A 25488-nucleotide genomic window follows, 5' to 3' on the forward strand; every position below is an offset into this window, starting at 1 on the left:
GGAATTAGTATGTAGCATAAACTAAAATAGAAAAGTATAACTGATTAATTAGTGAACTTAAAATTAAAGTCTTTGATCAGAAAAGGTGCTTCCATTAACCCACCAGATTTTAAACGGAACAAAATATTTTTTTAAACAAAAGTGTATTTAAAACCTGTAGTTTACTTTCTTTGTGAGAAATCCAGTCTTGGATCTACTTAAGTTAAACATATTAAAAATGATGGGACTTAACTCTGCTTATTTCAGTGCATGGATTCAAAGGAGGATTAACTTTAGATTTTATCCTAACATGGCAAGATGCAATACATGGACATATATGTATGGTAGTGCCTGTTGCAATACCTATGTCACATCTAAAATTATGTTTTTGTTTAGTTGTTTACTCATGTATAAATGTAATAGACTTAATAAAAGTTGTATGGTTCATAATTAAATTTTATTTAATCAGGTTGGATCTGAAGTTAAAGCCATATTTTTTTTAATAAGGAATACAGGCTTGCATTGTGAACTTGTCAGTGTTAAAAATATAGACTTTCATTTGCCACAACTAAAAAGCATACCACTGTTTAAAATTACAGTATTAAGATGTGTTCAAAAAAACATAAGAGTTTAAATTTTTTCCAAAGACTTCTAGGAGCCACAGAGAGCTTATTCAACTTTTGTCAAAATAAGTTTCTCCAATATCTGCAAAAAGAAAGAAAGAAAGAAATTAAGTTACTTGTGTAACAAAAGTAGAAGTCATAATAAATGAATCATACAAAATAAAGAGCCATGTTATAATCTGTTATGCTATAAAAATCAATGATAACATAATTTATTCAACATCTGGAAATAAAAAAGGAAAACATTTCCAAGTATGTTGTCCACAGATTATTTTATGTCTCCCTTAATATAAAACTTGGAGGATCCATACTGATTAATAGCTCATATCTTTAAACAAATGAATATCAAAGAAAAGATTACCAATATATCATGATAATGGAGAGGCAGACAAGCTTTTGACAGCCAAGACTCATATTTTTATTTCTACTGAGTTATGGCTGAGACTTCCAGTGTTTTTCCTCCAGTGTTTTGTTGAAAGAAGCCAGATTGAAAAGTGATTTTGAGTGTGATTAGACCTAAATAAAGACTGACTTTTCTGTAATTTTCTCACTGGAAAAAATGGGAAATTACATACTTTTTCTTGAACAGGTGTCACCAAAGCTCAGTAATGTGATTTTTGGGACCTTCTTCCCCAAAAAGGAAGCCACAGACTGCCAAAATCCAATAGAAATTCTCTTTTCCACTTCATAAAATAATAATTCTTCACATTGTTTGAACTACTTTTGCTGCTGAACTAACTTATCAACTCAACTTATCCTGACATATGTTTGGAGACCCATTTTTGGCAAGCATAGTCCTTTCAGAAATTCCTGATGTACTTTCTCCTTCAAAACTTGGGAGGAATGCATGGGAGGATGAGCTAGTCTTGATTTGATGCTGGCAAACAGAAAACCCTTAGCTGAGGAAATGGAAGAAGCAGGATATTGGAAGGGTGACCCTGATGCTTGAATGCTTGAGTCTAGTAGAAATAAAAATTGAGAGGAGACAAACATGTATCCAGGACTTTTAAAAACTGTTTTTAATAAATGCAGAACAATGTTTAAGTAAGTAACATTCCATATCAGCAGAAGCTAATTGGAAGAAGAACTCAGGGCGGATGCAAATTCCTAAAGAAGGAGATATTAACAACAAATATAGCAAATGATTCTAATAAATGTGGCTACCCAAACAACTAGTGAGGATTGCTGAAAAAACGATACATAATGGGAAATGGAAAGAAGAACAAATCACAAAGGAAGGATAGAAGTAGGTAGTCTGAGACTGCAGAGTTGATTTCATGAATGTTTAAAACTCAGAATTTACTGACATTAGTGAAGAACAGAAGGAATAATGTTACAAGGTGTATTTAGATATATTTTAAATAAAAAAAAGAAAAGAATCAATACATCAAACTCTTCAGGGAAGATAAGAGCTAAGAGATAACAAATGGAAGAACTATTTTAATTTTATTTTGGTTCAGTCTTCTTTGACCCCAGGTCCTCCACACATTGTAAAAATGTATTCCACTGAGAAACTGAGAAAATCAGAATGGCAGCACTGATGTTCATGTCTGAGAGAAACATCATCTCCAGAGAAAAATAAACCGCATCCTAGAACAGGGAAAGAATGAAATCATGGTCTGAATGAAACCTTTTGAGAAATCTTAGAGAACTGATGGAGTGATAGATGACTGGAGTAGAACAAATGTCAGCCTGATGTTCAAAAAGAGAAAAAAAGAAGTGGCAGTAAACTACAAAGTCAACCTACATCAGTATTTAGAGCAGATCATTAAAAAAAAAGGATTTGCAAGCACCACAAAAGCATGGATTTGTCAAGAACAAGTTTTGCAACATCAATGTGTATCTTTTTTAAAATTAACCTATTTTAAATTATAAGAATATTGTAGACATAGTATATCTGGATTGTCGGAAAGCAGATAATGATCAGCAAGATAGTTAAATGTGGGCTGGATGGCATAATAGTTTAATAGATACATAGCTGCTTGAAATTTGTATTCAGACAGTGTTCAATATAACTCATACTCAGCCAGTTTGGCCTCATCAGATTGGAGACAGAGTTGGGTGCCAAGAAAAAAAAAATCAGTCCTTGGGGCCTCTTCTATTTATTCTATTTATTCAAGTAGTAATGACTTGAATAAAAGATTTATTTTAGAAGACAAAATTAAAATTATAGAAAGAGGATGAAATTTACAAAATGCTTAATTCTGCACATCCCACTTCGAGTAATATGTACATTTCTGGGCTCTACATATTAAGAAAGACTCAGAAAAAAACTGAAACAGAAGGGGAACAAGGATGATAATCAGACTACAAAGCAAATCTAGTGAAGAGAAACTGAAGGAACTTGGTACGAAGCATTAACTTCAAACTTAACAATAGTGTCTAGCAATGCCTCTGGATCCCACATTGCCCTCACCACCATCCTTGGAAACAAAACGAGGGGCTAGTTACAGCTTTGTGTTTTGTTTGTGCATCCATCTGTCTGCACTCATCCCAAAAGACAAGGTGGTACAGATCACTGATTGCTTTTTAATAAATGACTGTCTGATGATTAGCCGTGGCAGATGTTTTGTGAAAGTACTCATTAGCCCAAATCCTCTCAAAAATCTGCGAACTCTTGGTTCGCCGAGTAAAGCAACATCTACTAATGTTCTCAAATACTCACTTTTGGTTGTTGATTTGTCTTAGAATAGTCCATTTACTTCTCCAGTCACAGGATCCAGATCAATGTCATAGAAACAAGGCCTGGTAGGAAGTCCTGGCATTGTGCTCATCTAGAATGAAAAAACAACTGGTCTGAAATACATATTCCAGAATTACTTGGTCATGGGGCCAAGAATCTAAACACTTCCTTGCTGGGTTGTTCTTTGAGCCTCCCTGGAATCCTTGTTTTATACTGAAAAGGAAGCCCAGCAGAAAAATTCAACTTCTTTGATTTGGGATTCAATGCATCTGGAAAATGTTATCCACACACAATGCACATCTATGTCTATGCAGTTATTTCATCATGACATCATATTTTGGTGCACACACACACACACACCTCCCCCGCAAGTTGTAAGTTTTATTAGCACCATCCACCAAGTAGTGAGATACTTTCCAGGGAAGGGTGGATTCATCAGTCAAACTACAATTGGGTTTGTTCTGAAAAGTTGCTTCTGGTTGTCCTTTTTTCTTTCTTTTCACTTTTCCTAGTGTTAGAATCTTTTCCAGAGAGCTAGGTCTTTGCATAATGGGTACAAAATATGATAATTTGAGCCTGGGTATTTGTGCTTCAAGTGAGGAATCTGAATCGATTAGTTCTATTACTCCTGCTCATTACACCTTAAAAACTGTTCCTACTTATTTTTACAACAGCATAAGAATCCATTTTAAATAATCTATGCTTAGTAATTTTGGATTTTGGTCAAGTCCTCTGTCTATGAAGACAAATGTGGTAAATGCAATCTAGGGATGTGGTAGGAATACCACTTATTCCCACCCTGAGTTTTTTTCTGTCCACCAGAATCTAGACCTATCATTTCCAGAATTCCATTTACAGGACCATAAAAGCCAGGATTTTGACACTTGAATTCTGAATGCTACTTTTGCAGGCAGCCAATGTGATAGTTAATAGAAGGTTAGGATGATCACTGTTGCAGACCTCAGCAGCAGCATGTGAGAGGGCGATAAATCTGTGAAAAGTTGCTATAATATGCTCACAGACTAGGCAGACAAATGACCTAGCAATTTATTCATGTAAAAGAAACAGGTATAAAAAGAAGCAGCAGAAACAAATCCTCCACATAAATCTCTTTTGTTTTTTTTTGGGGGGGGGGAATTTATAACTTCCAGACTATACCGAGAAGGATTACTTAATCCTTTCAACAAGAAAAACATTTACTTTCAAGATACATTTGCTCTATCTCAACCAAACATTTCATTAAACTTGAAATTATCATTCCTGCATTGGCTAAGGCTACAATCTTGTACACTCTGAATATAGGATATGTGAATAGAATATAAACATGTTAAAGGTCTGAGCAATTATTGGAGAAGGAGCACTACGGTGTTTTCCTACATAAATCTTTTCCTTGCAACATGATACCTTCTACTGTATGCCCTGCTCTTTCCCCTTTCTCTTAAAAAGCTAAACTAGAAAGGAAATTCAGTAATTTTTTACCCTATATTACTTTTTCTAGAAACCAGTCCAATTATTTTAAATCCAAGGTGGGATACTTATTTCAATCTCTCCATTGGATACAAGAAAGACATTTTAGTGACCATTACATGAGGCAGCAGTTAGGAGCCATCAGATATTTGTACAGGTGGTCCTCGACTTAAAATAATTCATTTAGTGACTGTTCATCTACAGCGGCACTGAAAAAAGTGGCTTACAATTGGTCATAACATCCCTATAGTCAGATGATCAAAATCCAGGCTTGCACCAACCAGCCTGTATTTATGATGGTTGCAGTGTCTTGGTATCATGTGATCATCATTTGCAACCTTCCCGTCAGCTTCCGATAAAGTCAATGGGGAAAGCTGGGTTTGCTTAATGACCGCATGATTCACTTCGCAACTATTAAGTGATTCATTTTAACAACCCTGGCAAAAACGGTAATAAAACCAGGCATGACTCACTAAAAAACTGCCTTGCTTAGCAATGGAAATTCTGGTCCCAATTGTGATCTAAGTTTAGAACTATCTATATCTTATGGATCTTGGCAAGATTACAAATTCATTCCATATCTTTTGGATACACTAGCATTCTTCTTTAACTGCACCTATAGACTTCCAAAGTGGAACCAACAATGTTCTATAGCAGGGGTGTCAAACTGGATTTCTTCAAGGGCTGCATCAGGGTTGTGTTTGATTTTTTTTGGGGGGGGGGGCAAGGTGTGCCTGGCCAGGGTGGGCATGACCAGCTCGACATCACTCATGTTGGGGGCATCTGTGGTGGCCCAAGCACTCTGCCAGCAAAAACGGGCTCCCGAGCTCCATTTTCGGCTGTGACAGCTTCCTGCAACCCTCTGTCAGAGAAAATGGAGCTCAGGAGGCTATGGGAAGCCCGCCCAAACTCCGTTTTTGCTGACAGAGGCACCGCGGGCCGGTCCTTTGCTGTTTCTAGGGCAGCCATGCAGGCCAGATCTAAGCACCCTGTGGGCCAGATCCGGCCCCTGGGCCTTGAGTTTGACATCCCTGCTATAGGGTATTATGGTGCAGGCTTGGGTTCTTTCTTATCTAAGAGGAAGTGGAGTGAGGAAACCCTTGTGTCGTGTGGCATTTTTGAACTTTATAGGATCACTGCCACTACTGTATGGTTCATTTTACTTCCAAAGTGCAATAGGTTTCTGGATGGAAGGGGAGCAGTCATTCTTTGTTCCAGCGCACATATTCTTTTCACCCAAAGACTCCTTTGAATATTAGCAGAAGATACAGTCAGTCTGGTGTTGTAGTTAAGGTAGCAGGCTAGAAACTGAGAGATTGTGAGTTCTAGTCTTATCCTACCCACAAAACCAACTGAGTGACATTGGGCCAGTCACACACTCTCAGCCCTAGGAAACAGGCAATGGCAAACCACTTCCAAAAACTCTTGCTAAGAAAACTGCATGGGCTTGTTCAGGAGTCAACACTGACAAGAGGCACCAAATAAATAAATAAATTCCAGTAAACTCTCAAGACCATATACACAGAAATACAAAAAGGGCTGAGGACTACATATAGCCTTAGTCATTTCTGTTTTAATGGCAAATGAGACTTCCTACTACTATGTTCCAGCTTATCTTCTTATTAGCATAAGCAGCATGATTTTGTCAAGTAACCTGCTTCTTAAATTCTCAACTTTATTTATTATCATTTGGTCCCATAGAGAAGGCTAAAAAATCAGCTAATACTATGGATTGACTTGTATAGAAGACTCAAGGTTTAATTAAAACTCAAGTCATTCAAATAGAAGATGCCTACATAAGACAAAATGTTTTACTCCTCTGAACATTGCTACAATATGTGCTTTTCTATTTATACCAAAGAACATTTTTGGGGGGCTGAAAAATATAACTTGGACATAAAATGTGTTTCTTTTTCCACTTCTTCCTTCCTCCTTTTCTTGACCCTAAGCCAGTGATATTCCCCATAACATATGAGAAGCTAATCTAGATTCAGAAATTTTATAGCAGAACTGTGCTTAGTAGAAATCTATTTTTTAAAAAAATCATACCAAACACGCTGAAGGAAAGAAAGAGTTACTTAATCATAAGGAACACACTCCAAGAACAAGTCAATGAATAAAAAGTCAGCAAATAAATGCCATTTATTTCAGAGGTGGCCAACATGGTTCCTACATGAACCAAACTGCCTATTGGACCTAAAATATTAGCTTATAATTGATATATATGAGTAAATGTATAGAATTTCATGCAGGTTTTTTTTTTTAAATAGAGGGAGCTTGAAGCCAAATAATCCAATACTAACCCAATTGAATCCAACTTATATTAATTCAAGATTTCCAAACTGTGTGTCAGACCTGGAAGCCATCTTTCTATCTTTGTGCCTTCAGGCTTCAAGCCTGCCACAAATTCTACTGTGGGAAATTGGGAAGGGGGATTGTATAGAGTGAAGATGATATGTAGTCAAAATAAAATTCTTTATAGAAATTCAAGGCCATTGTGCCCTGCCCTGTGTTAAGAAGGATGAGGAGGTATCTTTTGTTCCAGACAATACCTGATGGGTGAGGGGCAAGGTCTTGAACTTTCTTTTGGGTGTGGAAAACCCGGAAGCTTTCAGATTCGGGTTTTCCCAAATGTGCCAATATGACATCTAAAAGTTACCTTTGAGGAACTTCAAGCCTCGGAATTTGATTTTGTTGGGGGTGTTACTTGGAACCCTGGTACTGTGATACTTACTGTTCCTACTAAGGGATAAAGGAATCCTGCACCCACGCTGGCTCGGACATCTCTTATGGGTAAGATGAATCCGGTGGGCACTCCTTTCTCTTCTGGGTCATGAGACAATGACAAATGGGTTTTAGCCATGCAGATGGGCAGGTTTCCAAATCCCTAGATGACAAACAGAAATGATTTAAGGACATCACTTGAAGAGTGTGCCAGAAAAAAGTTACCAAATTATACAAAGTCACATTCATTTGGCTCTAGCCTTTCTTAGTATAAACAGATCAATTACATCTGAGTCTATTAGATTATCTCTGTCAATCACATGCATCTCTTTTCTAACTACCAAGGATCTTTAGTTTTATCATTAAAAAATAATGTTGAGTAGACATTTTGAAGTTGCATTTCCAATTTATTTGAAGGGTCCTTGCTTAGGGGAGGTTCTGTAAGGAAGTGACACAGATCTACTCTTACTCTTTCATTTCAACATTGTCTGCCCCCTTTAATGTTGTAGGTGTGCCCCTGGTACTGAATATATAAAGCATTTTCCAGATAGATCAGTCCAGCATTAAATATATATGGCAGCCAGGAAAAAATGCCATCACAGATGTCAATTTAAGGAAAAAACGGAGCCCTTCAGACACTCTGGGATATCCAGTAAACTAAAGATCCAGTGAAACTGCCAAATTTGAAAAGTGCAAAATGCATTTTAAATGGGCCCACAGGAAATTAAGAAGAAAAATCCTTGTATAGCACATAGAAAGAATGCTTCTGTATGAATTCATCTAAAACCATTTGTGTGATATATGTAATACATAATTAACCAAAAGAATCTGGACTGCCATCTGTCAGAAATCGTGTACTACTGCTTGGGCGGGTGGTTGGACTAGATGACCTACAAAGTCCCATCCAACTCTGTTAATCTGTCTGTTAAGTCTCTCCTACACTTTTGTATCAAGAAATGTTGAATATCATCTCATGAAAGTGCCGTATTAAAGTCATGTCAAAATGCTGAAAGAAGTCTTCTCTTTCAAAAAGAAAATTTTCTAAAGGATTTTGCACTAGTTTTACTTCTTTAAAATTGTAGTTATGTCCAATTCTGCCTTGTATATCCAGATAAAATCAGAAGATGCATTAAATTTAGCCTAGAAACAAGATGCCTGTAGGTGTACCTGTTTGGTATATTGAATGATTTTGAACTCAGCTTCTGGCAGCAGTTCAACGTCATTTGCTCCATAGATCTTCTGTGCAATAATTCTGATCTTCTCTAAAACTGGCAGCTAGGAAAACAAAAAAAAAGGGGGAAAACATGTCAGGCAGAGTTTCTTCAATCCTCACAATATACTGAATTAAGGCACAGCAACCCTTTGGACTGTAGAAAATCACTGCAGTTTCATCAAGCATCTTTTTTTCATCAGAAAATGTACTGCAATGTAATTGCAGCAGGAAAATGGGAAGTTTGGAAGCAGACAAACTTGGCCAGAATCCTCCAATCTGCTACTACCCGGATACCCGGAGCCTGAGTGGCGTAGGAGGCTAATGCCTCCTACTAAGGCAGCATTTAACATCCAGCTGCCTGCAATTACTGCAAGTTCAATTCTCACCAGGCTCAAGGTCGACTCAGCCTTCCATCCTTTCTAAGGTGGGTAAAATGAGGACCCGGTTTGTGGGGGCAATAAGCTGACTTTGTATAAAATATACAAAAGTATGAAGGCTATTGCTTAATGCATTGTAAGCCGCCCTGAGTCTCTGGAGAAGGGCGGCATATAAAAAATAAATAAATAAATAAATAAATAAGAATAGAATAGAGTAGAGTAGAGTAGAGTAGCGTAGCATAGAACAGAACAAACAGAACAGAACAGAACAGAACAGAACAGAACAGAACAGAATTCTTTATTGGCCAAGTGTGATTGGACACACAAGGAATTTGTCTTGGTGCATACGCTCTCGGAGTACATAAAAGAAAAGATGCATTCGTCAAGAATCATAAGGTACAACACTTAATGATAGTCATAGGGAAACAGTCAATATAAATCTTAAGGATACCAACAATCTATGTTTAGATTTGCAAACTTCTAAATCAATATAAAAATCTCAACACAATCAGGGGTCACTGGCTTGGGAAAATCATTTAGTCTGGAGCAGAGTATACCAGTCCAGTTTCACAGAAACAGCTATTTCTAGATATTTCTTCAGATAAAATGTAATACAAATTACAAGAGGCCTGATGCCACCTCACAAAAGCTTCCTTTTAGCAGAGACTATTCTGCATATACAAATAATATCAATTTTATGGAGGCTGAAGCCCCTATGGCCACTCCCACAGTTATTAGAAACTGCCTCCCCCTCATACCTATAGACAAAGACTAAGCTGAAATAATCACGCTCAACCAAAACCAAACAAACAACATTATGGCTTACTGGGAATAAGTAGCTATGGCTTGGTTCAGACATCCCACTCAATCACCACCAACTATGATTTAACATGATACGTGAATTATATCGGTAAAGTTATTGTAGGAGGAGTGACATGTTTGAAGCACACACAATGGAGTCCCCAGCTCGCTATGTATTTTTCACTGCCACATGAAGTGACTCTTCCTGGAAGCCTGGCACTCAGACAAATCAGCCATCAACAGGCACATAGAAATAAACATCTACATATCATTCAAAAGAGATAATTTAAAAAGCCAAAAAAGAAACAACCCCCCCCCCCAACAACTTCTTTGCCAGCAATCAACAGCCTGATAAGCAGAGATTAACATCAAGATTAATATTATCCCAACCAAGGGATGCCAACTCAGATAAACAAGCTAACAGTAAACAACAGCCTAATCAAGACGCCACCAAGAATATTCCCGCCTATACTGACAGGAAAAGCCACTAATAGATACAAAGAGAGCAAACTAGGCACTGATAATATTACCTAGTTGGATAATGAAATGTCTACAAGAAAACAGCTAAGCTCAGAGAGTACTAAGGACCCCACTGCCTCTGAGCTACAAATATTCTCTGCTATCAGCATCTATAGGGAGGAAGTGTTGCTACTTTAGCAGAGAAAAGTATCATTGCTGCATTGTATTGCTGTACATTGATTCTTGCACAATCATCTAAGAGTAGCCCAACTGAGCAGTGTTACTGTAGGGTGACAACTACCACATAAACCCATGAAAGCATGACACATGAATCTGCTTTCTCTTTCCTGACTGAGGAAGACTCAAAGCTGTAACATGGTGTGCTGGTTAGGACTTAGCTTATTCAACAATCTGTAGTTAAAACAACCATAGTTTAGCCCCAGGGTGTCAAGCTCAAGGCCCACGGGCTGGATCTGGCCTGTGGGGTGCTTAGATTTGGCCTGTGGGGCCACCTTGGAAACAATGAAGGACTGGCCCCTGGTGTCTCTGCCAGAGAAAAAGGAGCAAAAATGACCTCCTGCAGCCCTCTGCCAGTGAAAATGGTACTCCTGAGCTCCGTTTTTGCTGGCAGAGCACTCGGGCCACCACAGGCACAACATGAATGACATTGAGCTGGCCATACCCACCCTGGCCATGCCAACCTGACCCCTCGAGGTCGAACACAACCCTGATGCGGCCCTCAATGAAATCGAGTTTGACACCCCTGGCTTAGCACAAAAGGGGAGTTAAGATGCACATAGACTCTGGGAGGAAAGATGAAGTTAATCTCTCCCCCCCAGGGCCTCTGGGATCTGTTTTTCTGCTACTACTAAATGATGGCAATTCTCCATACTTATTGAGATTGCCTTTTTCCCAGAGGGTGGGGAATAATAAAATGTGCACTGTGACATACATGTTTTATATACAGGTCATGTTGCATGCACATACGAAAGACGAAGAACTTTTATCATTTTGATGAAACTTCTAAACCACGCAGATGAATACATATAAAATGTTGTTGTTGTTGTTGTTGTTGTTGTTAGTTGCAAAGTCATGTCTGACCCATCGCGACCCCATGGACAGCGTTCCTCTAGGCCTTCCTGTCCTCTACCATCCCCTGGAGACCATTTAAGCTCACGCCTACTGCTTCAGTGACTCCATCCAGCCACCTTATTTTCTGTCGTCCCTTTCTTCTTTTGCCCTCAATCGTTCCCAGCATTAGGCTCCTCTCCAGTGAGTCCTTCCTTCTCATTAGGTGGCCAAAGTATTTAAGTTTCATCTTCAGGATCTGGCCTTCTAAAGAGCAGTCAGGGTTGATCTCCTCTAGGACTGACCAGTTTGATCGCCTTGCAGTCCAAGGGACTTGCAGGAGTCTTCTCCAGCACCATAGTTCAAAGGACTCAATTCTTTAGCTCTCAGCCTTCCTTATGGTCCAACTTTCACAGCCATACATTGCAACTGTATAAACTCTATAAAATGTAGCTTCATACAATTATAAGTCACGATAACATATAGCATTTTAAAATTATAACTCTTTCTCTGTGCTTTTCCATCGAATAAGTCTCTCAAAACACTTCATAAAAGAAATCTGACAAGAATGACAAGAGAGTTCAAATTTGTGCAGGACACTAAAATTCAGTGCTGGTAAGAAAGAAAAAATGTGGACGGAAACTTAATGACAGCTAAAACAGCTTGGTTTCTAGTGAATTTAAGTATTCTTTCAAATCATCCATCATCAAGACACTAAGTTTTAAAACTATATTATTTTCCTCTTGAACATAAAAATCAAATTCTGGCTATCGGGAATAGCTGCAGACGATGTTGGAAAATAATTTGATTGTACTGCTGAGTCAAAGACCATGAAACCTGAATTAGATTTAGTTGAAGAGAGCCAGGATATTGGTCTGCATTTATAAATCTGGTTCAGCTAATATCCCCATGGAAGCCAAGACAAATATTTCTGTAACCAACTGTGATAATCCCACATATCTGGTCCTATTGTCATAATCCCAATACTCTGCTCAATATCTAAGATTCTTCATTTTCTGAAATTATTTATTTCAAATATGGCATTTCCTTCCAGAGGAGTCCAGTAAATAAAACAGGACACTGTAGAACCTAGATAAGTAAAAGGATTTTCCCCCAGGGAGTTGTTTTCATCCCAGATTTTTACCCAGCTAATTTTTTTCAGCATCTATTAATATATTTCACAGTTTTTAAGCTGTGAGCCTCAAATTTCCTTTGCTATTCACAATCTTATTTTTAATAGGATTATCACATTTTCCTTAGCCTTCATTATGATTTTGGAGCCAAAGTTGACTCCAGCTAAAGGGAAAAATCTTTCAATAACGGGTACTGTAGAACAGAATAATCTTAAGGCAAAAACACTGATTTCTGCCAATTGCTGTAATTACTTGAAATGATGCATTTAAAATGACATCCACCCCCGAAGGCAGGGAAGAAAAAAAAAGATAAATCTTCTTCTATTACTGTATTGTCATTTTCTCCATATTGTAAATCGTTTGTAAAAGAAATTGTCTTCCTTTCAAATGCTGAGTCGCATGTGCATCTATGCATTAATACAATCAGCCAGCCAATCCGTCTCATAGCGAACCTATTCCTTTTTATACAAAATTAGAAAACAAGCCATAGTTTCCATCTATTTGTTTTGCATTTCCTTCCCTAGCATTTCATTTCTCCTAAAAAGATATAAGATTCAAAACAAAGCCTTACCTCCACATTGTACAAGAACTGGAAATGGCTTGGGGCCTGTGATGCCCTCCGCACGGCTTCTGCTAATGCCACAGCTCCTTTACCCCCATCAGCCCAATGGGTGCATTTGACAGCATCCAAAGCACCAGCTTCCTTAGCCAACCGGATGACCAGCTGTACTTCTGCTTCTGTATCTGATCTGCAAAGGGAAACATTACCAGGCTTTCTATTAGAAGGCCAATATGCCAATACTTAATCTTTCAAACGTTTCACTGACTACAATTAATATACTGGAAATGACCTGCCTCCTGTGCTGTACAAAGCATCTTTCCAGTTTCAGCATTACTGAACTTCAGTAGCATACAAGGACTAAAATTACTCCCAGCCATGGTTAGTTTTGAAATTGTGATGATTATGGTTAAAGCTAACCATAGCTGATTCATCATTAACATTCAGTTGGTCTGTCACTGTTGTCCTTTAAGAAGATGCTGGTTCTTCCTCAGGCACTGAGCCAAAAAGATAGACGAGGTGGCTATACAGGAATTGTGTACTTCTCTAGAGAGCCATGAAGATAATGTTGCAGAAGCCATTAAGACAAATAACAGATCCGGAAGTAGCATGTGTTAAGCAGGAAAGTAGAGCACAGACTCAGACTTAGTTAAAAGAAAAAGAAAAAAAAGAGGGGGGGAGGGGGGAAGAAGCTACAGATAAACTTGCAAGATTTTGTTATTGGAGCCTATCTAGATAAACTGTAGTTGTAGTCGTTTTGTTATGGTTTCCTGATTTGGTTTACCTCATTCATTTGGTCGAAAGAGCAACATATTTGATTTTATTGCACTTTATTATATTTATGAATATTTTTTTATTTATTATCTATGATACATCACTTGTTATTTGTATATACACTGAGAACTTGTGCACCAGAGACAAATTCCTTGTGTGTCCAATCACACTTGAACAATAATTCTATTCTATTCTATTCTATTCTGTTCTGTTCTGTTCTGTTCTGTTCCGTTCCGTTCCGTTCCGTTCCCTTCCACTCCACTCCACTCCACTCCACTCCACCCCATCCCATTATCTTTGTATTGGGTATTTTTAACCTTTGCTACTAGCGTTGAACATCCTACCAAGCAGGTGGTTATATTAATTGATTAAACAAACACATTCAAAATAAAAGAGAATAATTTGACAAAGAGAAAAACAACTATGCAGAATGTTTAATCTTGGTGAAGATCATAGTGAAAGAAAAATACCAATCTCCTTGAGAATTAAATACTCAACATTAGGGAATGAGTACTTTCATTAGGGAATGAGTATAAAAGCTATATGGGCAGGGTAGAACGAAAGCAAAACATGGCTGGGAATCCTGCTGTACTTTTCAGCCCTGTAAAACTCCCTAAACCCTTCAAGGTGGGATGGAGAACTGAGCCATTCCCTCAAACAGGGATGCCAGCTGGGAAACACAATTGGGAAACACAAAACCCTTCTCTACCCAAAAGGGTCACCACCACAAGGAGGTGCAAAAGTGTGTTGGGTATGCTGGGCTTCAGGATTTGAATCTAGAAGGATGGGATTTCTGGAGCAAAAACCATAGAAGCAATTTAGCTACACTGAGCAGAAGATGAATAACATGAAATATTCCTTAAACGAGATAAGATAAGCTGGGGAAGACTTAATTTTTATTCTATTAATGCTTGCTGCAAATCATTAAGCATTTCATCTTCATGACATTCTGAGATCACCTCCCTCAAATCATCTAGCAAGCATGAAAAAGCCTTGCCTGATAAGTCAGGGCTCTTTGATTTTTTTCAAGGTTGAAATGGAAATGCAACATAAGAGAATTAGAGTCATTGCAGCAAATATTGTTACCCAAATCTGTGCAGTTTATTTACTTTATTTAAAAAAATTGTATGGTCGCCCACAACTCTGGGTATCTCACAACAATAGAAAAACCCCTGAACTATGAAAACCATGAAATGTGAATATTACATTTGTATACAAATAACACAAAAACACATGCAAGAAGGACCAGCAGATGGCTTAGGAGGGAGGTAGAAGATATATTCTATTTACCCCTACAAGTGATCTGATATGCGAATATTTACCACATTTCAAATCACCACCCACTCAGCTACCTGAATGTGTGAACCAGGCTTCTGAAAATCTGATCTGAGGTAAACACTTCAGTAATGAGGCTTCCTGGCTTAATAGACCTTAGAAAAGATTGTAGTGTTTGCCCAAAACTAACATATGTTAATATTTTATCTGCATTAATTTTTAAAAACGAGAACGTGCAGAAAACTTGTTGTTTCCTGCAATGTAGAGTGATAACAGTCCATCTCTTCTATCTTAGATTTTAAGTACTGAGAGCATCTCTAAAAGCTACGAGTGAATTGTACTTTTAATGTGAACAAAGGAGAAAATTACTGAATATATGAAGAATAATCATGTCAAATGTATTTGTTGTGATTTACATTTAAATCAAACTTCAATTAAACTGAATGTTCTAGCTTTATCCAATAATTTATGTTTTGAACCCTTTCTTGTTGAGTACATTTTAAAGAACATAGGTAGCATCCACAGCAAACTGTGGACTTTGAACTTTGTTGTACTATGGACCATGTTTACTTACTTGAATACATTGACTGCAACCACTACTGGAACACCAAACATTCTGGCATTTTCGATTTGCTTGCGCAGGTTACTACAACCTTTTTCCAGAAGTGGAATATTCTATACATGACAAAGAGAATTCAAGGGATTAGTTCAGAGAAGGAACAAATGCTAAGTGTCTTGTGGCAATCAGCTGTTGAATGTTAAAGAAAGCTGGAATGAAAATGGAATGTGTGCATGGTTTAATCTACATTATTTTACAAACTTCACTTTTTGATTCACAATAAAAAAGGAAAAAAAGACACACTGAAGAGAACTAAAAAGGCTAAATTGGATCAATTTTAATGAAAGACTGTTTGCATTCAACTGCAAAAGTAGTTTCATTTAAGAAACTACAAAAAAGAAAGACAGCATCTTTTAAGAAGAAGAATGGCAGAAAGAGGGGAAAGGTGACGACAATTCTCCATTTTCAGCTAGAAGGCACCACATCATCCAACTTCTCTGTTAAACAGACTTTTGCAGGATGGAGATTTAACAAAGACTGCTCCATAGATTGTTGAACATCCTTCTTTAAAATAGCTAGAAGCATCTTCAGATGAGTACTGCTGATGTAATAAATGTTTAAAATCACATAAAAATTGTCCTTGATCAAATGTACAAGCCTTTAGCAGTTTTAAGATTCTTCTGTCTAATATATATTTCATAAAAAAGAAGAATGGTTTTGCAAAGATAGAACCATATGGAGAGGCACAGTGAATGCTCTCAGTGTAAACAAGATTTAGCTGTATTCCATTCCCCATATTTCCTTATCTCCTCATCTTTAGTTTTTCTGACTTAGTATTTTTATCTTTTTCTGCCTTTTAATAATAACAACTTCCTATGAAGAGAAACATCACAACAAGTACATTTGTATGTAATTCTTAGGTTCTTTGCTTTTGTATAGCAAAATAGCAGAAAACTGTGCCTCCAAGGAATCAGTGGGGCAAACTCAGGGGTTTTGGGGGTAGCAAGAAGCTAGGACCAGGATTCATGCAGCCTGTTTCATGAGCTCCTTATAGTGTTTTGTAGAATATACATGGACTGCTATTTTAAACTCCTGTTCTCCACCCCACAGTCACAAAGTGTTTATATAAATGGTCCTTGACTTACAATAGCTTGTTTAGTGACTGTTCAAAGTTACAACAGCACTGAAAGAAGTGACCGTTTTTCACACATAGGACTGTTGTAGCATCCCCATGTCATGATCAAAATTTGGACACTTGGCAACTGACGGTTGCAATGTCCTAGGGTTATGGGATCCCCTTTTGCGACCTTCTGACAAGCAAAATCAATGGGGAAGCCAGATTCACTTAACACTGCAGTTGTTAAGTTATGCTAGTAATTTAACAACTGCAGTGATTCACTTAACAACTGTGATAAGAAAGGTCATAAAATTCATTTAATAGATGTCTCACATAGCAACAGAAATTTTTGGCTCCATTGTATTTGTTAAGTCAAGGATCTCCTGTAGATACTAGCTAAGAAATTCTACCTTGACTACAGTGGAGACTCCAGTCCCACTAATCTGGCAGGCCTCTAGTTGGACAAGTTCATTCCTTATTATGATACCCATCAGGCAAGATTTGCAATTTAAGCCTTCTTTATTCAAGTATTCCCTGAGTTTCTCTACCAAACTTGCCAAAGCCTCCTTACTTTTTTTATGCTACCACTGGCATGATTGTTTTGCCCATTTCTGCCAAAAAAAGAAAAGAAAAAAAAAAGAGTTTATTTAATTTTTTTCCCTGTTCAAAATTTTATCTGTAGAGAGATAAAGCTTTAGCCTTGGTTTCAGTCTGCTGTTTGAAATTCATTCCTCTCCAAATACTTTAAGTGCACAAAAGGGACAGATATTAGCATGAAAAAAACGAAGCCCTTGAATTGCTAGGTGGAAGGAAAGTAGACTTAAATGCTGATCAAATCTCAAGGATATTATACAAATGAAGCCAATGCAAATTATCAGTTCAAGTCAGGAAGGAAATCTAGGTAGCTGAAAAGCCCATATATACCTATCAATCTGGAGCACCGATAGTGCTCCATTGGTTACATGGAATATGAATTTTCATAGAGAACTTGAATCCAGTTTCAGGGAAATGGGAAGATAGAAGACACAGGCTGTCAAAGTTATCTCCTGTGAAAAAAGTTTGCTGCTGAATGTTGCCAGCATAATTGAGGGATGATCTGGATCATAGCTTATTGAATCAATAAGTTGTTCAGCTTTTTATACCACCACAACTGCACATCTCAAGATGCTTTACAAATCAAATCAAAACAGTAAGTTTTTTTAAAAACTAAATAAATTAAACAGTTGCCCGCAACTGATTAGATGGGAAGTAAAATGGCGACTGGAGATGCCAGTCTCCAAAGGCCAGTCAGAAAAGCCATGCTAGTTGTATAATGAGTTCTGTGCTTGCACACTTAATTGTGCATAGAACTTAATTCCCATGAATTAGCCTGATGCCCTAACTACGACACCAAAACTGAATTGTGTATGAGAGAGGGAGGGAGGGAGTGGGGGAGAAGGGGTGGAAGAGAGAGAGAGAGAGAACAAACAATAGGAGCTGTACTGAGATTGATTTGGGATTTATTTTTTTGGCAAGGAGCTATCTGAAAGGTTGATTTGTTGTTGTTATCGAAATAGTTAACATAATATCTGACAATGAATCTGAAGAGAAGAATCTAGAAAAATAAACTAAAAAAATAAAATATACATTCAAAACACAATCAAAAGCACAATTATTACCTCCACAATGTATTCTTTGGGCAAGGGGACTCCAGCCATAACCTGAAAAGATTAAGAACAAGACAATCAAGGAATAGAAAGGTAATCTCAATTTTATATTTTTGTATTCCAAATTGAATCTATTAGCAGATTTCTTCATGAATGGAGTTTGAGAAAGAATTATGAAATTCTTCTAGAGTGCATACCTATAATTCTAACGGAATATCTTCCCCACTTGCTTTATGTGTATTCAAATTACCATTGTTTCTTGTTTGAATTTATATAACAATTTAGAATGTATAATTTCAATTCAATATATGGCCAAGAAAAAGAGTTTGGATGCAGCAAAATCCTCTCCCCTCAAATTAAAAATCATCAGTGTAATAGTTAACATAATAATACAATTAACTAACTCTCATCTTAGCTCTAGGGCCATCTGGTTTTCCTCTTCCTAAAAATGGAATGTTATATCCACCTCTTATAAGTAGAAACATATTTCACAATTAAAGCAAATTACTATTCTTGACAATAACTTTATTGTCATTGTACGTGTATACACAGTATACCCATACAATGAAATTCACTTAACATCCAAAGACCAGGTCCAACACACATAACAATCCCCAAACACACTCCCACCCACCACAAATTCCCCATCCCTAAACCACCCAAACATCCACACAACAGACCAAGTAATGCTGTCCAACAGCTCACTTATGGTGGCCCTTTAGTTCATTGTTGAATGCAATTATACCTCTGGGATAAACACTATTCAGAAAATGTGTGGTCTGAGTTTTAATTGTTCTGTATCTTCATCAGAAGGCAACAGTCCAAAAAGATTGTCTCAGTCACCATAGATAAAGCCAACAGAAACACTCTAACAATATTTCCACAGTAGGCCAATGTGACAAGGCAAAGTATTCTTCAATCCATTCATATATTGTGGAGCAGAAATTCATCTTCCCTGATTCTCTGCTTTGTGGAAGAAACAGACTGTTATCTTTTGCTTCTCTAATGAATTTGAGGTAAATTCTCTAAGTCCTGAACATATCCAGCTGGAATCAGATATCTTCCCTGGGCTGATCTTGGACTAGGAAATAGTTGAGAAATTGTGCTAAATGAAATGACTATGAGCCCGAAGCAGGGAACTAGTCTTAGAACCATCTTGATTTGGTAGAAAATATATACCCTGTTTCCCTGAAAATAAGACATCCCTGGTAATAAGCCCAATCGGGCTTTTGAGTGCATGCGCTAAAATAAGCCTCCCCCCGAAAACAAGCCCTCCCCGAAAATATTTAAACGCAGAGCTGGAAATCAAGTAAGACAGCAAGAGGAGCCCCATCTTGCTCCACGTGCCCCAAAATAATAAGACCTCCCCGAAAATAAGGCCAAGTGCTTATTTCGGGATTCAAAAAAATATAAGACAGGGTCTTATTTTCGGGGGAAATACGGTAGATCCTTTCTGAGATCAACCCTAATTCCCAAACATCATATAAAAAGCTAGGATTACTAAAAGGCTGTTTTCAAGATAAGAATAGTAATGGAAATTTGTCTAATGGGCTTAAAGGAGTTAGTTATTAAAATCCTAAGTGCTAATGACAAGTCCCATGCAGGGAAACAGTGAATTGCTACATCTGAGAAGAAGTTTTCCAAAGGAAATAGTGCATCGATTCAGTCAAAAGGAAACTAAGTAAATTGTTTGTTTATTGGTCATATTTACTGCTAGCCCTCTCTTCAGTCTTGCTTGTTGGAAGTCCGAGAGTTCAGGGATCCCTATTGTTGGTGTCACATGTTTCTCTCTTTCCTTCAAACTGACTGATATATCTTAATGTGGCAGGTCACCCTGGGTCCAAGTTGGTCTCTACTGCCAAATCTGTAATATCCATATTCAGGAATTGCCCAGTTACACTTCTAGGCCCACACTGATAGCAACTCTGGATTGGTATGTACAACTTCAAGACAGGAAGATCAGGTGTTTTGGGAACTGGGTGTTGCTCTCTTATATCACTTGGACAGCAGAACACTGTTCAGTGCCCCTCTTGGTATATCCTGCTGACATAAACAGAAGGCTATAGTCTCTGAAGGTCATTCAATCTGTTCTAATAATTTAAATGGACTTTGTTGTAATGCCATATCTTTGCAGAAGTTGGTGGGCTCTCTTGTAGATGAGCAGACTGAGCTGAAGGGTGGGGTTAAATATGTCATTACTTTGGAATAATAGCCACAAGAGACCCAAGTCCAGCCCACTGAATTCTGCTGACCCTCATCTAGCACCAATTCAGCTTGGGTGTTAGTTGCTCAGATTCTTGTGTATAGGTGGCAGAATAAACTCTTAATGCTCTGAACTCAAATACTGTTCCTGGTTATTTGTGCATGACACACTACTCTTTTAGCCTGGTGTCTGTGGCCATCTGGTCTCTGAAACTGATTGCTAATCTGCCACATAGAAGAGGCAGAAATCTTTTCCTGTAGGCTTCATTTCTAGCGATTGAGAATAAAGAGCAAAGCAAAACACCAGCTGCAGCCTTACTATTATTTATAGGAATGCATTTGGTCTGCAAAAGGTCCCACTGGGACAGTAGAGAGCACACTAGGAGGTTAATTTGCTTCTGGTAAGTGGGTGTTTTGTGATTGTGGCAGCCATTTTGTGAATAGGCAAATTTCCCATGGCAACCATTTTCTAAGCAAATCTACCACAGGATCCCCAAATTTAGCATTCATTATATGAAATCTTTCTTTCTTGCTTGCTATGGACAAAAACATGTCACTTTCTGCTTTCCTTAAAAATAATGTGTAGCACAGTATCTTCTGAACTGGGAATCATGATATAGAAAAGTTATTCTGATCAAATTCAAAAAATGCTTATTTCACCCAACCATCACTAGTATTAAGCACAAGTTCTCTTTTATGCATAAAACAAGCCTCATTGGAAAGGATTAAGCAACTCTGAAGTTCTATCCTGTGTAGAGAAGAGCATGAAAGCATCTCCTTGAGGAAGAGGAGGGACCACATGACATCAAGTTTCATTATGATTCCTTTCTGTTTCTATACATTATGCTAGATAGCTTTTTGGCCCCCAAAATGCAATTTACTCCAGGTTTTAGGCTACAGAAATTATCTTACACATAAAAGCATATACATGTACATAGTCTTTCCCATCACAGCAATAGACCATGGTTGTATCCTGTATCATATCATGATATGCTCCCCTGCTGTGGTTTAATCCACCTGTTTGGCAGGCTCCAGGAATAGAAAGAGGATGGAAAAAAAGGGGGATCAAAATATGCAGTACAAGTGCAACTTCTCATTATCAGAATGCACTGGTGAAAGCTGGTTTTTAATTTTACACTAATACACACATGACAAATAACCAGTGAGAAGAAAGAGGCTGAAAAGAAATTATTAAGAAATTAATAAGACGATCTGGAAGCACTTTCACTATCAAGCATTGATTATTGCTTCTGGTCTTCCAAAATAACTGAAGTTCTCTAGGGTGGAGACAGCAGTATTAAACCATTACACATTTTTAAACTACAACAAAAAGATAACCAATAGGACAATCACATAGCACAGAAAACATAAAATTAAATATTCCAGCATAGAATTGGGTTAAAATTCCAACTAAATGCAGAATTATTATATCTGGAAAAGACAATTTCCCCCTAGCACAAATCCAGGTATCATTGGAGAAGGCATTTCAAAAGAGATCCCTAAAACTGAGATATTTTCTCCACTCCAGCCACTTCATTTGGCAGGGATACTTGGCTGTGCCTCCAAAGGGCCTCTGAAGATGATTGCAAGGCCCACTCAGGTTATCAAGTAATAGGACAAGATACTAAGAAACCTGGCAGTTATTATCTTCATCTATCAAAGAAATAACGGGGAGTTGCTGATGGCAAATCTAGCCAATAGAATTTGGTACTATTAATTGAGCTCAGCATCAATCATGACATCCCAAATTTTCTAAGATGAAGATCAGCACATACCGTAGGTCCTCCACCATGCATTTTCAGAGCTCGGATGGTGGCAACCAAGACTACCACATGAGGCTGCAAACCGGAATACCGACACTTGATGTCAAAGAATTTTTCCATGCCAATATCAGCTCCAAAGCCAGCTTCAGTCACTGCATGCAGAATAATGAAATTCATTATTATGTGCAATCTTTCTTTTTTTTGCATAGCATTATTCTTATAAATTACATTTTGGAATTGCTTAAATGATTAAGAGGACATGACTGGAGGTTTACAATTTAAAAACAAAGAGCAGCAGCAGATTAGCAAAACGCTTAGAGAACCAAAGAAAGTGTAGGAACAGGAATATCTCTCCTTCCTCTTCCTCTTAATTGCACAGATCTAGCAACAATCTATGCAAGGTAGGAGAGAGAACAGCTAAGGAAACAGCAATGCTAATAGATAAGTTTACATCTCTGCAGATCTCCTGTCATAGGCATCTCACGACTATAACTTCCTTTTGTCTGAATTGTGGGTATCTCTAGGGTGAATAGTATAGCAAGATGGTAACTTAACAAATACCATGCTAAGTAATAATTATGCAAAACATGTCAATAATTAGATGAGACTTTCTCCAGCCTAAAGAATTAAAAAAAAACAAAAAAACTGGTGTTTCAGGAAAAAAAAAAAAGGTAAAATAGACTTCATATCATTTTATTTCTCTCAGAAAATCTTTTGTTAACCCATAATTAACTTGAGTGTTCTTTTACTTTTATTCACAATACCTACTGTAGTTCATCTAATTTCTTTAGCTGAGGAAATTAATGTCTCTTTTTAACTCTCTAATTCAGTTATTCTGCACATCCAATCCCATTTCTTTCTTTAAAAATAGGCGGTAAGAATATCAGAAGAGCCTGGCTGCTGGATTAAATAACACCTTCTCCCTTAGTGGTCAGCTCCTAGAGAGTCCACCAACAAGACATAATAGGAGTAACCATTTCCTGCTGTGCCTCATAGACATGGGACTTCTGAACATGGAGAACTCGACAAACCTTGTGACTAATGGCTCTTGAGAGAGTGGTTTCTGATGCATTTGCCTTCCCAATCTTTAAAAGTACTTAAACCAATAGTCTTCACTACATCGTATACCATGTATTTTATAAAAAAACCCAGGCCTGAAGATGAAAAGAGACTTACCAACAAACCCATCCTTGCCAACGACTTTCAGGGCAATCTTGTCTGCCAGGACAGATGAGTTCCCATGAGCAATGTTAGCAAATGGACCAGCATGAACAAACACTGGATTACCCTGCAAGATATGAATAGAAACAGAGGAAAGAAACAAAGGAAGGAAGGGAGGGAGGGAGGAAAATTAGCATCTTGTCATCTAAACCACGCCAAACCAACATATCCTTCCAGTATTTAGAAGGACATATTGCTGCTCTCAGTAAAAGTTACTCGTATAGATAAGCATACATAGCACTGTAAAATTTTACAGCATCTGGAAGGCAAAAAAAAATCATCACAAGGAAAGTAACCTAACATCATGCATACTATAAGTGGGCATTCCAGCAAAAATTCAGCATAGTGAAATCTTCTCCAATATTTCTCCAACAAGTTCTCCAATGTTTCTGGTCAAACTCAAACAAGTCTGGGGGAGGGAGTCTTCAGGGACTCCCCAAATGATATCTACTTTGCAAATCTATAAACTCCCTGCATTTATATGGTCTTCCTTTAAAAAAAAAGACCAGTGGTATCTAAAAGAAAGTATTGAAGCATATCTGAATTTTGCAGCTCTTTGCAGGAATAGGCAGCTCTTGCTCACTCAGTCACTTTTTAATATATGTCTCATTCATCCAAAATATTAAAAAGCCAACAGGAAAAAACACAGAGGAGGGAGAGCAGGACAGAAGAAACAATAATACAATTTTTGTGATGAAAGAGGGATGAAATGTGGTGTTAGGGTTGTGCCATAAATAATTTTAGAGGGGTGGGTGAAAGAACGAGGGCAAAAACCCTATGAGGCACCAATGCATGAAAATGAGTAGCAATTCATTGACAAGTAAATGATGTTGGTGCATGCATATATATTTTTGGTTTATTGGTGCAAGAGACAGAAGACACAAATACCTGAAATTAGGAGGAGACGAAAAAAGCTGCAGAAAGTCTAACAGCAGTGGGGAAAATCCCTGACTGGACTGCCATGGAAAAGAAGTGGTCTGTGTAGCATACAAAGACAACAACTTTGTGAAAGAACTTGTAAGTCAGAAAAAAACAAAGCTGTGCAAGAGTGTGAGTTTTGTGGGCTTGAGGAAAACAGGCTCATTTTATGTAAGCTCCTCAGATAAATGCTTCCCAAGGTAGTTTATGCAAAAGAAAGAAAACAGCTAAAAGATGGTGAGTAAGCAGAATGGAGTAATTGTGAGAGGAGCAAATACAGGAACATAAAAACAGCACTGCAGGACAAGAGTAACACCAATCCTAGTTCACACTTTTGTTTCTCAAAATGGCAAACCAAATGCCTCAGGTGTGCTCACAAGTAGAAGATGCAGGAAAGTTTTTCATCTCATCCCCCCCCCCCCCCCGCAATTGGTATTTGGAGGCATGCAGGCCCCAATCCTAAACTTCAAGACAAACAAACTTTGGAAAACCCGCCCTCCATAAATTTATCTAATCCCTTTGAAAGCCATTCCAGTAAACAATGATAATGAATTCCATAGTGGTTGGCAATGTGGGAGGAGTAGAGAAGAAACAGGACTGAGCAGCCAATTGTATAAGATATGGAAGATTTTGAAAAAAAAAAAAAAAGAAATCCAAAAAAATATTGGCCGATACACAGACCTCTTTTACTCTTTAAAAATGAACAGCATTCATAATAAATAATAGAAACCATTCTCTTAAATTACAAAGAAAACTCCAAAAGGAAGGCCACAAGACACAAGTCATCATCCCCTCTGCTACACAGAATTCTAGAAGCTGATATAGCTGGGGTTATAAATAAACCAATGATTTAATCCAAAATTCTAACAATAAATTCTCAAATCTCAAGAGAACACTGCATTTTACAAACTTTTCATGTCTCAAACA

At 37.7% G+C, this 25488-nt stretch overlaps 1 protein-coding gene across 1 annotated transcript in view; it reads right to left on the reverse strand.

Annotated features, from left to right (window-relative positions):
• Window positions 1-414: 414 nt before the first annotated feature.
• The window catches only part of MTHFD1 (methylenetetrahydrofolate dehydrogenase, cyclohydrolase and formyltetrahydrofolate synthetase 1), a 62818-nt gene continuing 37744 nt past the window's right edge, over window positions 415-25488 (reverse strand). Inside the window, exons 20-28 of the mRNA XM_070942433.1 lie at window positions 23599-23710; window positions 22435-22574; window positions 18470-18511; window positions 15710-15810; window positions 13099-13276; window positions 8644-8751; window positions 7487-7639; window positions 3268-3376; window positions 415-684 (exon numbers count right to left, since the gene is read on the reverse strand). Of these exons, the coding sequence (XP_070798534.1) occupies window positions 3287-3376; window positions 7487-7639; window positions 8644-8751; window positions 13099-13276; window positions 15710-15810; window positions 18470-18511; window positions 22435-22574; window positions 23599-23710 (924 nt within the window). The 3' untranslated portion in view covers window positions 415-684; window positions 3268-3286. The remainder of the gene's footprint in view (window positions 685-3267; window positions 3377-7486; window positions 7640-8643; window positions 8752-13098; window positions 13277-15709; window positions 15811-18469; window positions 18512-22434; window positions 22575-23598; window positions 23711-25488) is intronic.

Source organism: Pituophis catenifer, unplaced genomic scaffold, assembly GCF_029215685.1.
Source record: "Pituophis catenifer annectens isolate HBS135680 unplaced genomic scaffold, rPitCat1.0.hap2 SCAF_1, whole genome shotgun sequence".
NCBI classification, from domain to species: domain Eukaryota; kingdom Metazoa; phylum Chordata; class Lepidosauria; order Squamata; family Colubridae; genus Pituophis; species Pituophis catenifer.